This window comes from Callospermophilus lateralis, chromosome 18, assembly GCF_048772815.1.
Source record: "Callospermophilus lateralis isolate mCalLat2 chromosome 18, mCalLat2.hap1, whole genome shotgun sequence".
Lineage (NCBI taxonomy): Eukaryota > Metazoa > Chordata > Mammalia > Rodentia > Sciuridae > Callospermophilus > Callospermophilus lateralis.
In genome coordinates this window covers 32,790,730-32,803,282 of record NC_135322.1, presented here as the reverse complement: position 1 = coordinate 32,803,282, position 12,553 = coordinate 32,790,730, and the positions used below count along the sequence as shown (strand labels likewise).

At 49.2% G+C, this 12,553-nt stretch overlaps 1 protein-coding gene across 3 annotated transcripts in view; it reads left to right on the top strand.

Annotated features, from left to right (window-relative positions):
* Positions 1-12,553, top strand: part of Abcc12 (ATP binding cassette subfamily C member 12) — a 59,517-nt gene that overhangs the window by 18,527 nt on the left and 28,437 nt on the right. For all 3 annotated transcript variants that reach the window (XM_076838297.2, XM_076838295.2, XM_076838296.2), the window contains 4 exons: positions 206-277; positions 4,004-4,128; positions 7,244-7,316; positions 8,892-9,095. In XM_076838297.2, the coding sequence (XP_076694412.2) occupies positions 206-277; positions 4,004-4,128; positions 7,244-7,316; positions 8,892-9,095 (474 nt within the window). The remainder of the gene's footprint in view (positions 1-205; positions 278-4,003; positions 4,129-7,243; positions 7,317-8,891; positions 9,096-12,553) is intronic.

The following is a 12,553-nucleotide window of genomic DNA, read 5'->3' as shown; positions in this document are numbered from 1 at the left end:
TTAATTAAGACTTACATTTCTGCATCTTCCCAGGCTGTGTGTACTGAGTTTCTGATGAGAGTCTGCAGCAGTCACCTCAGAGAGCCAGTTGTGACCCCTTGCCCTGCCCGAGCCTAGCCAGCATAGACTGGGAGGGATGACTTTGGCCCAGGATCCTCTGAGGACTTAGGAGAGTGACTGTGGCTTATCTCTATTTCTCTGGCAGGGGAAGGTCCTAGGGATATGCGGGAATGTCGGAAGTGGAAAGAGCTCCCTCATTGCAGCCCTCCTAGGACAGGTAAGCTGAGTGGTGGGTGCTATGGTGACAGGGCATCAGAATGGCAGTGAAATGCTGATCCTCCTGTGGAGTTTGGGGGCTTTCCGGTGGTGGAATCATGGACTCAGTGCATGGGATTGGCTGCACTGGGCACTGTGCACATAGTGAATGATGCTTTCTGGAAGGTTGATGTACTTAGTAGCTCTGTGCCCCTCAGCTAAACAAGGGCTAAGCTTTGCACGCACTCTTGAGTTTGCTCCCTGAGGATGTGTGTTAAATGGTGACTGCTTCCTTACCTAAAGCCCCATCTTGGTCAAAGGAAGCGATGGATCATTAAGCTCATGGTTTTCCCCAGGACCTGAGCTGCTCTGATTTAGAAAATCCAGCAAGGCAGCTTCACGGAAAACAAAGGAGTCTGGCATTCACGGTGACTGCAGATGTCCTTTTCTCTCGTTCATCTCCATATCCCCAGCACCTGCCTCAGTGTCTGCCAAGAGCAGATGCTCAACCAGGCCTGCCTCCAGGAAGGAGAGGTTGAATGGAGGCTTACACTAAAGCAGCAACGTGCCTCCAACTTCTTTACAAGTCTCGTGCAGGAAGAGGGAAGAAGCCGGGTCCTGTTCCTTCTCTCCTACCTCTAGCTGTGTGACTCCGGGGGAAAGGGTGAAGTCGTTCACTGCATCCGCAGGCCTCCGTGGTGTCATGGTTCCTAAGTTGCATCCTAAATGAATGGGAAATTTTCTGGGGAAAAATATCAAGTTCCTTCTTCTCTTCACTCCCCTGTCCCTAAAGATAAGTCTGGGAGAAGTTTGTTTGTTTTGCAGCTGGGATTGCGTGCAACAGGAAGAGGTTGGGGTGTCTCTGAGGAAACAAAGATACCTGGTCCAGTGGAGCAGAATGGGGAGGGTCGTGTGTGTTTAACAAGCTCCGACATGAGGAACTTCTTTCGGTCTCTGTTGACTACTCTGTAGAAAGAGTGAGATCCCCTTTTCTGCCTGGAGGTGGAGGCCAGGGCTGAGTGGGGTGAGCCCCCGAGGTCACCTGTGCTCTGGGATTCAGAATGTTTGCCTAGTGATGACCCTGGAGTTGGCAGGGATGTTGGAGGTGATGCAGCCCAATTCTCCCCATAAGAGCATGGATCCTCTTGACAGTGGAAGAGATGATCCAACCTGTGCTCAGTTATCACCAGAGACGGGGAAACAATGACTTCATGTGCAGTTCCCACTTTGGAGTGGTTTGATACATACTGAAATGAAGTTTGCTTTCTTTTAACTTCTGTCTTTTGGTTTGCTCCATTGGAACTTCTCAGAGAAAATAGAATCTATCTCCCATGATACAGTGGTGAGATCAGGCCCTTCACCAGGGGCACAGGGGAGGCAGGAAGCCCATGAGCTCCAAGTCTGCTCACTGTTTAACTTTGGTTTGGTGAATTAACCTTTCTGAGTCTTGTTTTTTTTTTTTTTTTTTTTTTTTAATCTATAAAATGGAGCTTAGTGAGGATGAAAGGAGAAAATTTATGTAATAGTTGTAGGATAATTCCCAAAGTCAGTCATGGTGATAAAAATTTTTATATATACTTCTCAAGTGCCTGGAATATACCTACACATTTCTCCATACTTTTTGTTGGTACATTACAGCTCTATATAATGGTGGGCTTCATTGTTACATATTCGTACATGCACACAATGTGACCATATAATTTGGCCAACATCACTCCCCAGTATTTACCCATTTCCTCTTCTCCTCCCTCTCCGCTGGTCTCTTTTACTTACTCTACTCAGGTCTCTTTGATTTTCGTGAGATTCCCTGCCCCTAACTTTCTTTTCCTTTTTCCTCTCTAGTTTCCACATATGAGAAAAAACCATAACCACCCTTAACTTTCTGAAGTTGGCTTATTTTGCTTAACACCGTGTTCTCAAGTTCCATCCATTTTCCTGAAAATGACATGATTTCATGCTTCTTTATGGCTCAGTAAGACTCCACTGCCCACACGTTTTTATCTTCTATCGTTATTACAGTTATTGTTAACATCATCGTCTCTCTTCTGAGTCTAATTCTATGTCTCTTGGACCGTGCTTGAGATGAAATGGCACCACATCCTTTAACAGCTTTGCCACCTTCCTTCCCTGCCCTCAAAACAGGGGAAAAAAGAAGAACCGCTGCTGTCCCCTGTGCGTCGGCCTGAGCACATGGCCTGTCTCAGACATCCTCTCTCCCAGTGTCTTTGAACATCGCACCATCACTAATATCTACCATGACCTAACAGAAGCCCATCATGTGGGGTCATCTTAGATGGCCTTATGTACCCCAGGGTCACAAACAGGAGTTCATGCATTTTTAAATTCTGATTCGTTATATGCGGCAGTGGAATGCATTCCAATCCACATTACACAATAGAGCACAATTTTTCATATCTCTGGTTACATACAAATTATATTCACACCATTCGTGTCTTCATGCATGTACTTTGGATGATCATGTTCATCACATTCCACCATCATTTCTACCCCCATATCCCCTCCTTTCCCCCTCCCACCCTTCTGCCCTATCCAGAGTTCCTCTGTTCCTCCCATGCCCCCTCCATACCCCACTATGAAACAACCTGATGCTGGTTGTTTTCATGAATCATAATAGTAGCCATTATTTATCAGGTGGTTAGTATGTGCCCAATACTGTTTAAACAGTTCATGAACTAGATTTATTTTTAAAGTCATGTTTGTTGAAATATAATTTATATATGGTATAATTTGCCCTATTTAGTTATATGAATTTTGACAACACAAATATAAAAAAAATGACAACAGTCAAGATACAGAATATGTTACCTTGTTCTCCTTTACTTCTTTTTTTGAACAAATGGAAAAATTAATTTTAATATATTTTTATTTAACCCAGTGGATTACCAACATAATTTGCAAAGAAAATAATAATAATAGTAATAATAATAATAATAATAATAGTAAGATGTTTCATGTTCAAATTTTGTTTGTCCTAGTAATTCTTTGGAATCTAATGTCTACTTAACACATAGCACACCTCAATTCAGACTAGACACATTTCAAATACTCAGTAGCCTCATGTAAACCAATGGCTGCCATATTGGCTCCTTTCTCCATCTTTCACCTTTTGGTGAGACATATCATGCATGTTTTTTGGTGAGATTGCTCAATATTTGAAAAAATCCCAAATGTCTCATATGAAACTAGATTTTTCCATTCCTCTTGAAAAAGCAGAAACTCTGATAACACCTGGCCCACATTCTTGCATGGTGCCAACTGTGCCCCTGAGCTGTAGCTACCTTCCTTAAGGTGAGGCACACTAGGGCCGCTACCCACAGCAGTGCAGGCTGTGTCCTGCTCCCTGGGGACTTGGCTAAGGAGGGCCAAAGCCTGTCAGTGCACCTGGAAGAAGGGGAGCCTCTTGTGATCCGTTGGCTCAGGAGGTGTAGTTGTAGTTGACACAGGGGTGCCTTGTGTGACATGGTCCTGCAGCCTGTGCTCTCCAGTTTGCAGTAGGGCTTGCCATTGCTTATTCCCTAATGTTCCCTCCTGGGCCCTTACAGGTGTTTGACTTTGAGACTCTCCATCTGCAGAGCTGGGCTTCGCAGAGCATGGACAAGGCAAATTATCGACCTCTTGCACCTCCATAATCAATGCTCACAGAACAAGGGGGTGGCTGAGAGCAACGGGCTTTTGGAATAGGCCTCGAGGTTTGGCTCCTGAGGCTTTTCTGGTATTGTCACTGCAGATGCAGTTACAGAAAGGGATTGTGGCTGTCAACGGAACCTTGGCCTATGTTTCACAGCAAGCGTGGATCTTTCATGGAAATGTGAGAGAAAACATATTATTTGGAGAAAAGTACGATCACCAAAGGTAACATTAACTTTTAAAGTGCGAAGCTCTGTAGTATTTGGTACGCTCTGTTGCAGATGCTGATGCCATTGGTAATGATCGCTAAGTGGGTTTCTTTAATGAGTTCTGATGAAACATTCATGGGATCCACACAAGCACAGTTTTTTCCCCTCCTGACCCAAGAGTTCGGGAGAGGCACAATCTGCAGACCTGTGACTGCACACTGGAGGAGAGGATGCAATTGACACTTTGTTCCCAGGGTGGAGTACCATATGTTCTGTGGTTCTCTGAAACAGGGCATATGTTGTCTGACTGGAGAAAAATGAATCTGGCAATTTTGCTTTAGGCTGAGTAACCAAAAACTTCACTTGAAATCATGAGCAGCAGGCACGCAATTAATCAGCCTTGACATTGTTAATTGACATCCGTGTTATCAGGATATATTGTCTTTGGTGTCCTCCAAATGATCTAATGAAATAAAAGCAAAAGTTTCAGTTATAATTATTGATACACTTTAGGCCAGGTTCTTTGCTGAGTACTGTGTGTTGCCATGTGTATTCTCTCGTTTGCATCCCCTAAACATCTATTTAGAGGGGATCCTGGCATTGCATCCCCATTTAAAGATGAAGAACTGAGAATTGAGTTGCCTGGCCCAAGGTCAAAGTTATTAAATGGCAGACTTGAGTTTTGGATTTACGTCTTGAACCCCAGCATCATTTGTTTCAGTTGGAACTGCCTGACAGTTGGGACACTTAGCAACCTTCTTAAGCACCACCTTGTTGAAATAAAAAGAGAGAGTTGGTTTTAGGAGTCTGGCTAAGGTTTGAACTTCCTCATTCTGTTGCTTGAACCCACACGCTCTGTCCCTGCTGACTGGCATTGGCCAGCATGTTCTTTCTCAGCAAGGGGCCCATTACGCCACCTCCTCCTCCCTTGGCCCCTGCCATCCTGTTAACAGGAGGCTCAAGCCTGACAGGAAGCCAATCAGCATGGGAGTCCTTGGCAGGGGCCAAATCACTCTGCTCAGGTCTTTTCGCCCTGACCCCCTCTGTCTGTGCCGCCTCCTGCCACCACCTGGAATACTTCACTTTCCACAGAAGCAGCCTGGAAGGAGGGTTCCTTTATTTATCAACAAGGAAGTTCAAAGGGTAGATAGTTACCAAATGCCTGCAACATGCAGGACTCCACAGGGGACCCACAGGGGACCTGGATGAATCTTTGCCCATAAGGTGCTCGGATCTGGAAAGGGCTGTAAGAGGTGCAGGAAAATGTCAGTACCTCAGGGAGGATCGTGCTGAGTGGCATGAGACCGTGCCAGGTTGTCCAGAGGCATCAGGGATCACCAGAGGGGAGAGGTCAGGCAAGAGAGGGTGGCACTTGATGAACCTTGAAGGATGAATCAAGTAACTTCCATTCATTGAGACTTCAGCAGAGGTCTGGCTCCTAGGTTAGAAACTGTGACTCTCAGGACCACAAGAAGCAGGAGGATAGGAGGGAATTTAAATGGGGTGTGGTGAGGGGATGAGAATATGCTGAGCGGCCTGGCCTTGTGGTTGAAGATTGGCAAATACATTACTCGATGGAGGATTTGCTGTGCACAAGACATTGTGGCAATGGCTTTGCAGTGGTTTCCCTCCAGTGGAGAATGAAGGCCAGGGAAGTATGTAAAGTCACTCGTCCAGGGTCACCTCATGCGATTTAAACCCACATCATTCTTATTTCAAAGCCTCCAGCCCCCACCACTGTGTACTCCAGTCCTGAGGTTGGTATATGAGTGTGATGCTCAGGATTGTGCCCAGGTTCTCTTCTGGCTGTCAGGTGCTGCCTGGGGCCTGTGTGTCACCTGAAGGGCAGCATTTCAAGGCCTGCCCGCTTTCTACCTTGCCACTGCACCTTTATTGGGAAGGTGTGCCTTGTGGAGTCTGAGAAGTGAGGCCTGCCTCTTGTTGTGCATCATGGAAGCAGGGTCCTGATGATGATGATGATGCTAATGATGTCTGTCAATCACTCAGTCAATCAGCAATCAACCCTGGTGGAGGTAGGCAGCCTGTGCAGTGAGATACAAACCTAGGGTCCAGTTGTAGGGTCTGGCAGCCGCTTGGATGTGGCCCAAACCTGACTTCCACCTGCACATTAAGAACCTAGGCCATTTAGAGCAGAAGTTAGTTCCTGAGATGGCTGGCTGAGCATGGTTGAGGGGGACTACATTTCTTTTACAGAAGGGCCGAATGGGGCTGAGGTGCACAGAAAACTGAGGAAGGAGATTGCAGGCTTCTTTCATGACACCATCCTGGACATCCCACTAAGCCCTGACTTTTCTAGATCACTCAGGGCCAGAACTCGCAAGGGATGGGCTTCTCCCTGGGGCTGAGTGGTGCCATGCCCAGTAGGACAGCTCTGGTGCTGAGCCTCTTAACTTTGGCACCGTTTGCAGATGAGTTGCTTGTCCCAGTCACTTAGGGCCTCATAAATCAAACTCCACAAAGACTGAACTCCAAGACTTCAACAGTGGCTGATGCAAAATACGGAGTAGAGAGGCTAAGAGGCCCCAAAGCCAGAGTACTACTCCCATGTGGCCTCTCTCCCTTTTGGTGACATTCTCTGTGCCTTCTGGTTGTCCCAGGAGGACCCTATTGTCTCCAACCTGGTAGGAGTGATGGGTGGACGTGGCAGTTTTCTGGAGCAAAAGGGGCTCAGTAGATATCAGGGTTGCCATTTGTAATCACCCAGCCCCAGGCCATTAAGCTCCACCCACACATCTCTCTTCCATTCACTGTCTTGCTTCAGCTGTTGTCTCCCCAGTGTTGACTCCGCCCACATGGTTGCCCTCATTCTGATTCCCATGAGCAGCGTTAGCAGCTGGCACTCCTTCCAGGGGATCCATGTCCTCTGATGTCATCTTCCCGGTACGGTGGGAACCCTGCAAGGGGAGGAGCCATCGTTCAGTCAGCTCTGTTCCAGGTCAGGGGAGGGGCCCCAGGAGCCAAGGGGATGCTGTCCTGGGGACGTCAAAGACAAGGCAACTGGCTGGGGAGCTGATCAGTGATGATGGATGGTGCCTTCAGAAGCTGCCGGAGGCAGGCAGCAGTGCTAGGCGTCTTTCTCACTGTGCTGACTTCTGACTTCATGCCCACAGGTATCAGCACACGGTTCGTGTCTGTGGCCTCCTGAAGGACCTCCGCAGCCTCCCTTATGGAGACCTGACTGAGGTGAGCAGAGCTGGGAGCTGAACCCCAGCACAGCTGCCCAGCAAACCCCAGTCCTGTATCCAGATGCCCGTGAGGATGAAAGGTTGTCAGAAAATACAGGCCAAGTTCAGGTTCTGACCACCCAGAATTCTCTATCTGGGTCTGCACTCCGTGGACACCACAGTGGACATGGCACCAAGCCTATTTATGTTTGGTTCATTGTGGTCACTTCCAGAGGCCACTCCCTATCTGCCTGGTCATCTTGGGAAAGGCTTCTGGTGAAAACTGTGTCCTTACCTCAAGGACTAGCTCTGTTCTCCAAAGCAGGGGTCCAGGAGTTTTGCGCACAGCAGGAATCTCAAGGGCTCCTTCTTGCCTCACTGGCTCTGCCCAGCCCAGAAGTGTAGGGGTCACCTCCAGACATTGCCCCTGGGGTGTTTGTCCAAAGAGCCTGGCTCCGTCTTGGGCTGATCTACCAATTCAAGCGACCTGGGAGTGACCAGGCCATTCCCTTCTCTCCCTGGCTGACTTCTTGTGCACTTTGCACAATCTTTACCACTTTGCCCAGGAGCCCAGGTGGAGCTCAGAAAGCTGAGAAAAGATCAGCTCAGAACACACAGTCTCACAGACAGGCAGTCAGTATGGCCCTCCATCTCCTGGGCCAGCACAGCCTTCCTGGCCCGGCAAGCAGCTGCTCTGGCCTCCTACCCTTCCGGGCTGTGCTCCTCTTTACCCCACCTGCCGGAGTGCCCACCCACTCTGAACCTCTCAGTCTTTTTCTCCTGCTCTTGTTACCCTGCTTTGAGTTCCAGCCTCAAAGCCACCTCCTTTTCTGCAGTTTCACAGCCTGAAGCAATTTTCCTCCAAGTACTCTGAATATGCTTCTCAGTTGGCACTTATTGAATTCTGCTGTGGTACCATTATTGTCTAAATCACTTTGCTCTGTAAAAACATAAGCTCCTGATAGATTGGGCACATATTATTATTTTGTTCAGTGTGTGTCCAGCTCTCAGTGCCCAGTTTAACACCTGAACTGCTGAATGTGATGGGGGTTCACTTTGGGTTCAGATGGATGGAATTCCCCTGAAGTTAGCAACTGAGGCTTTTCATTCTTTCAGTAAATATTTACTGAGCATCTATTCTATGCCCAGAGTGGTGTCAGGCCTTAGAAATGTGATAATGACCAGAGAGCATGCATCCTCTCCTTGTGGAGTCTAGATTTACCTATGGCGGGGGGGATGACTGCACCATAGAAAAGGAATAAAGGGCTCCCTCCTGTTCACTGGTCTGTTCTCCCAGAGTTACCTGCTGAAACAACTCTCTTTGGTGTTATTGGTCAAGACACATCCCCTCCCTGGGCTGTGCTTTGGAATGGGGGTGTGGTGAGGCAGGTGCCCATCCCTCAGCATTGGAAAAAGCTGTTCCTGAGGTGCCACCACCCACTAGGCTTCCTGGGGCAGCAAGAGAAGCAAGAGGGTGGGGAGTTTGGGTGAGAGGATGTGTATCTTCCCCCTGAATCCTGAGACGCCTCAGGAAGCTCCCGTCCTTTGAGAACTGGGACCTGATGATGGGTGGTGCCATTGTCCCTGTCCACAGATTGGGGAGCGGGGTCTCAACCTCTCTGGGGGTCAGAGGCAGAGGATCAGCCTGGCCCGCGCTGTCTACTCAGACCGTCAGCTCTACCTGCTGGATGATCCCCTGTCATCGGTGGACGCCCACGTGGGGAAGCATGTCTTTGAGGAATGTATTAAGAAGACGCTCAAGGGGAAGACTGTCGTCCTGGTGACCCACCAACTGCAGGTGACTGGGACATGCAGGACCCATGAGGTCTGGGTGGGGGTGTGTAGGGGTGTAGCACCTGACGCTCACAGTCTCCTGTATGACCTTTCTCATCCGAGGCTGTCCTCACCTGGACAGGGCATGGTGGGAGCAGGAGACACCAGTGATTCCCCCAGACTTCCAGGCAGCCCAGCCTGGTGCTCTGTGCATGTCCTCTATTGGCCCTAACTTTGGGTTCAGGCGAGCCAAGATCTTTCCTCCATCAGAGTGGATTCTGCGGGAACAATGGACTTTTACCTGTGGGTAGACATGAGGTTCCCCTGCTGAGCTCTGGGCCATTGGTGGGGAGCCAGGAGGAAATAGTTCATAGCCCACCCTTCCTCCAGCAAGCGCTGAGCAGGCCTGAGGCCAGGGGCACCTTGGCTGGGGAAGACGGGGTGGTGGGCTCTCTGGATGACAGGCCCAGATGCCCCCGTCATCACGCCTCAGGGAAAGGGGCTTGAGGCCAGGACTTGGGTGAAGCCAAGGCTTTGGGGGAAGTTTCTTCCTGCTAAGAATCTGTCCGCCTTTTGGGGAAGACGTGTCTTTGTCAGGCTTAGAGACATGAATCCTGGTGAAGAAAGTGACTATTGTCACACTGAGTGAGCTGGAGAATTTGGCAGGGTAGGGACTTCAGACTGACTCAAGGGGTTGCCAAACGCCTGGACTCTTTTATCACAGGGAATCCAGGACTCTTTTCCATCTCGAGAAAATCCAGGTTTCCCCTTCCTCCTGCTGTCTCCCTCTCCCCTCTCTCCTGAGATGTGCAACACATGTATGTGTGCATGTGTGTGTGTGGATCTCCTGTAGGAGGAGATATCCCATGGACTGACCTGCATCGGGGGGCTCACTGGGACAGGGGAGCAGAAGCCCTGACTTCTCTCTCCTTTGGGGACCTTGTTCAACAAGGGCCTGGTTTGAGGGTAGGAAGCAGGTCTCATTGCCTTGCAAGGGTAAGTCAAGCTGGGGCAGGGAGAGAGAGAGAGGGTGGTAGCAAATGAGGTTATTATGGTCCAGGACACTGCAGCCAGCATTTTAGGATCCTCTGGCAGTGACCAAGAGGACGAACCTGAGTTTTTCAGAGACCTAGGAAAGCAGCTTTCCCATCACTGTGGCCTTGCCCCTGAGCTGACCTCAGCCCAGGGCTAGAATTCTGGTCCCAGAAAAAGCCCCAAACATTCAAATTTTGCCTGCACAGACTGTCTGGGTTTCCTTGAAGGGGGCTGGAAGCCCTAAGCTGGGCTGCTGTGGACGAGAGCTCCAAGCCCCTCTCTGCCTGTGCAGGTCAGGGTGCAAAAGGTTGGATTTCTTCTGGAGCCCCATGTGGTGCCTGGGAATGGAGGTCTGAGCCAGCCAAGTTGCTAAATATGTAACCATAGCTCTGACCTGTGACTGGTCCCTGGAGACAACCTGCAGTGGGGAGGGTTGTCTTCCTGAGGCTCCTGGGACCTGGTGGGGAAAGCCTCTCACCTGGCGAGTGGGAGTCAGAGCTGTCCTTCCAGTGGTCCTCTTGGAGGGGAAGCCGTAACCTCAGCCCTGCTTCATCTTTGAAACTCAGGAGCCAGCAGGGTGACAGTAGGCAAGCACTGGCCCCTCCCCCTCATTCTACCCAGAGTCTGTTTACCTTTCCCCCAAGGTCATTTTGGCTCACTTTTTGTGTACTGAAAAATGCAGATGGCCACCAGGTGGCACCAGAACCCTTGTGTGATCCTCCCATCCATTGTCAGGGAGGAGGGGACTCGGAGCCTCAGAACTGGAGCCTTGGGGCTTTTCCGGAACATTTCTGTCTCTGCTGCTTTTACTCTGGATGCCTCTGAGTGGCTGGGCTGGGTGATTGCTCTTCTATTTACTTGAGGAAACAAATGAAATGAGGCCAGTGCAGCTGATACCTGACCCAGGGTCAGGTTCGTGCTTCTGCAGAATAAAGCCGCTGGAATCTGCCTGGTCTGGCTGAAGCCAACTGGGGGACCTGCTTTCCTTAGAGGGGAAGGACTTGGTCCATGGGGGCTTTGCCAGGAGTTTTTGGAGGGCCAAGTGGGCCCTGGCACAGGCAGAAAAGGCTGTGGGGCTGTAACAGGCCCAGTGGTGCCTCAGTTTCCCCATCTAGAAAATCAACTGGTAACAAAGCTGCCCGCCTTTTGGCAATATTGGGCGGTGGGAGGTTGAGAGATAAGAGACAGGCCAGGCTTTGAGAAGTGGGAAGATACTGTGCAAAGGTGAGGGGTTGTCTTCTGAGAAGAGGCTCTGTCAGAAAGTGCCTCAACTGGACAGTAAAAGCCGAGCTGTTCTTGTGTGGGCCCTACGAGGAAGTAGACCCGCAGTGGGACAGTCCCAGTGAGGCAAAAAGGCCAGAGCCATCCAAGCCATGAGCTGCTGTCATTTAACCTTCTGAGTGCAATCCTCTTCCCCACCCCTGTCAGGTGGACAGTGAATAAATGTAGCTACTTCTTTCAGACTTTTTAATTTTATTCGTTTTGTTGTTAATTTTGAGACAGGTCTCACTTAAGTTGCTGAGGCTGGCCTCAAACTAGCGATCCTCCTGCCTCAGACTCCGGAATCTCTGGGATTACAGGCATGCAGCACCATGTCCAGGTCTTTCAGGCTTTTAATCAAGAGCATCCCAGGTTGATTTGACCTTGGGTGGACCCTGTTGCTAAGGCTGCTTTCGGTTGAGCCATCTTGAACCTCACAGCATCTTGTTTTACAGAGCAGGAGGGGGCTTCCTGCTCTCCCATGGTTAATCCTGTGGAGAGAGCTCTGTCTTATTCCAAAATGAAGGGAAACCCCATGTTAGCAGAACTCTTTGATCACAAGAGTGATATGGAAATAATAGAGAATTCAAATGAGAAAAACAGAAGTGCTTTGAGCAAATCAAGGGATACCCACATTAAATGTAGCTGTATTTTTATCATCTAGGTAAAGCCGGTGTAAACCCAGGCTTGGAGTGTGGCTTGAGCTACCGCACCATGGTCTGCTTCTCCTGGGCTCAGTGGGAATGGTGGGGGAGTCTTGTAGTGTTAAATGTGAGGAGAGCCATTGCTGAGATGATACTTCTATTCTCTACCAAATCATGGCTGCAATGACTGTCAATTTCATTTCCCAAATATCCACAATCAGATTTCTTAGCAGGGGCAGCTCAATTAGGAAGCAGAAGCAAAGGAAAATCCAATGTACTTCACTGTTTTGGAGCCAAAGCTGGCTTTTGAACTCATGAAATCTTTGGGGACTAGCTTAGTGGTTCCCAACTGGGGGCTCTCAAGGGACATCTGGCAATGTTTGGCGATATCTCTACTTGTCAAAATTGGGGAACGAAATCTACTGGTATTTAACAAATAGAGACCAAAGAGGTTGCTAAATATCCTACAATGCATAGGATAGCCCCCTGAAGACAAAAAAATTATTTGGCCCCTAATGTCAATAATGTCAATATTGACTGGGGC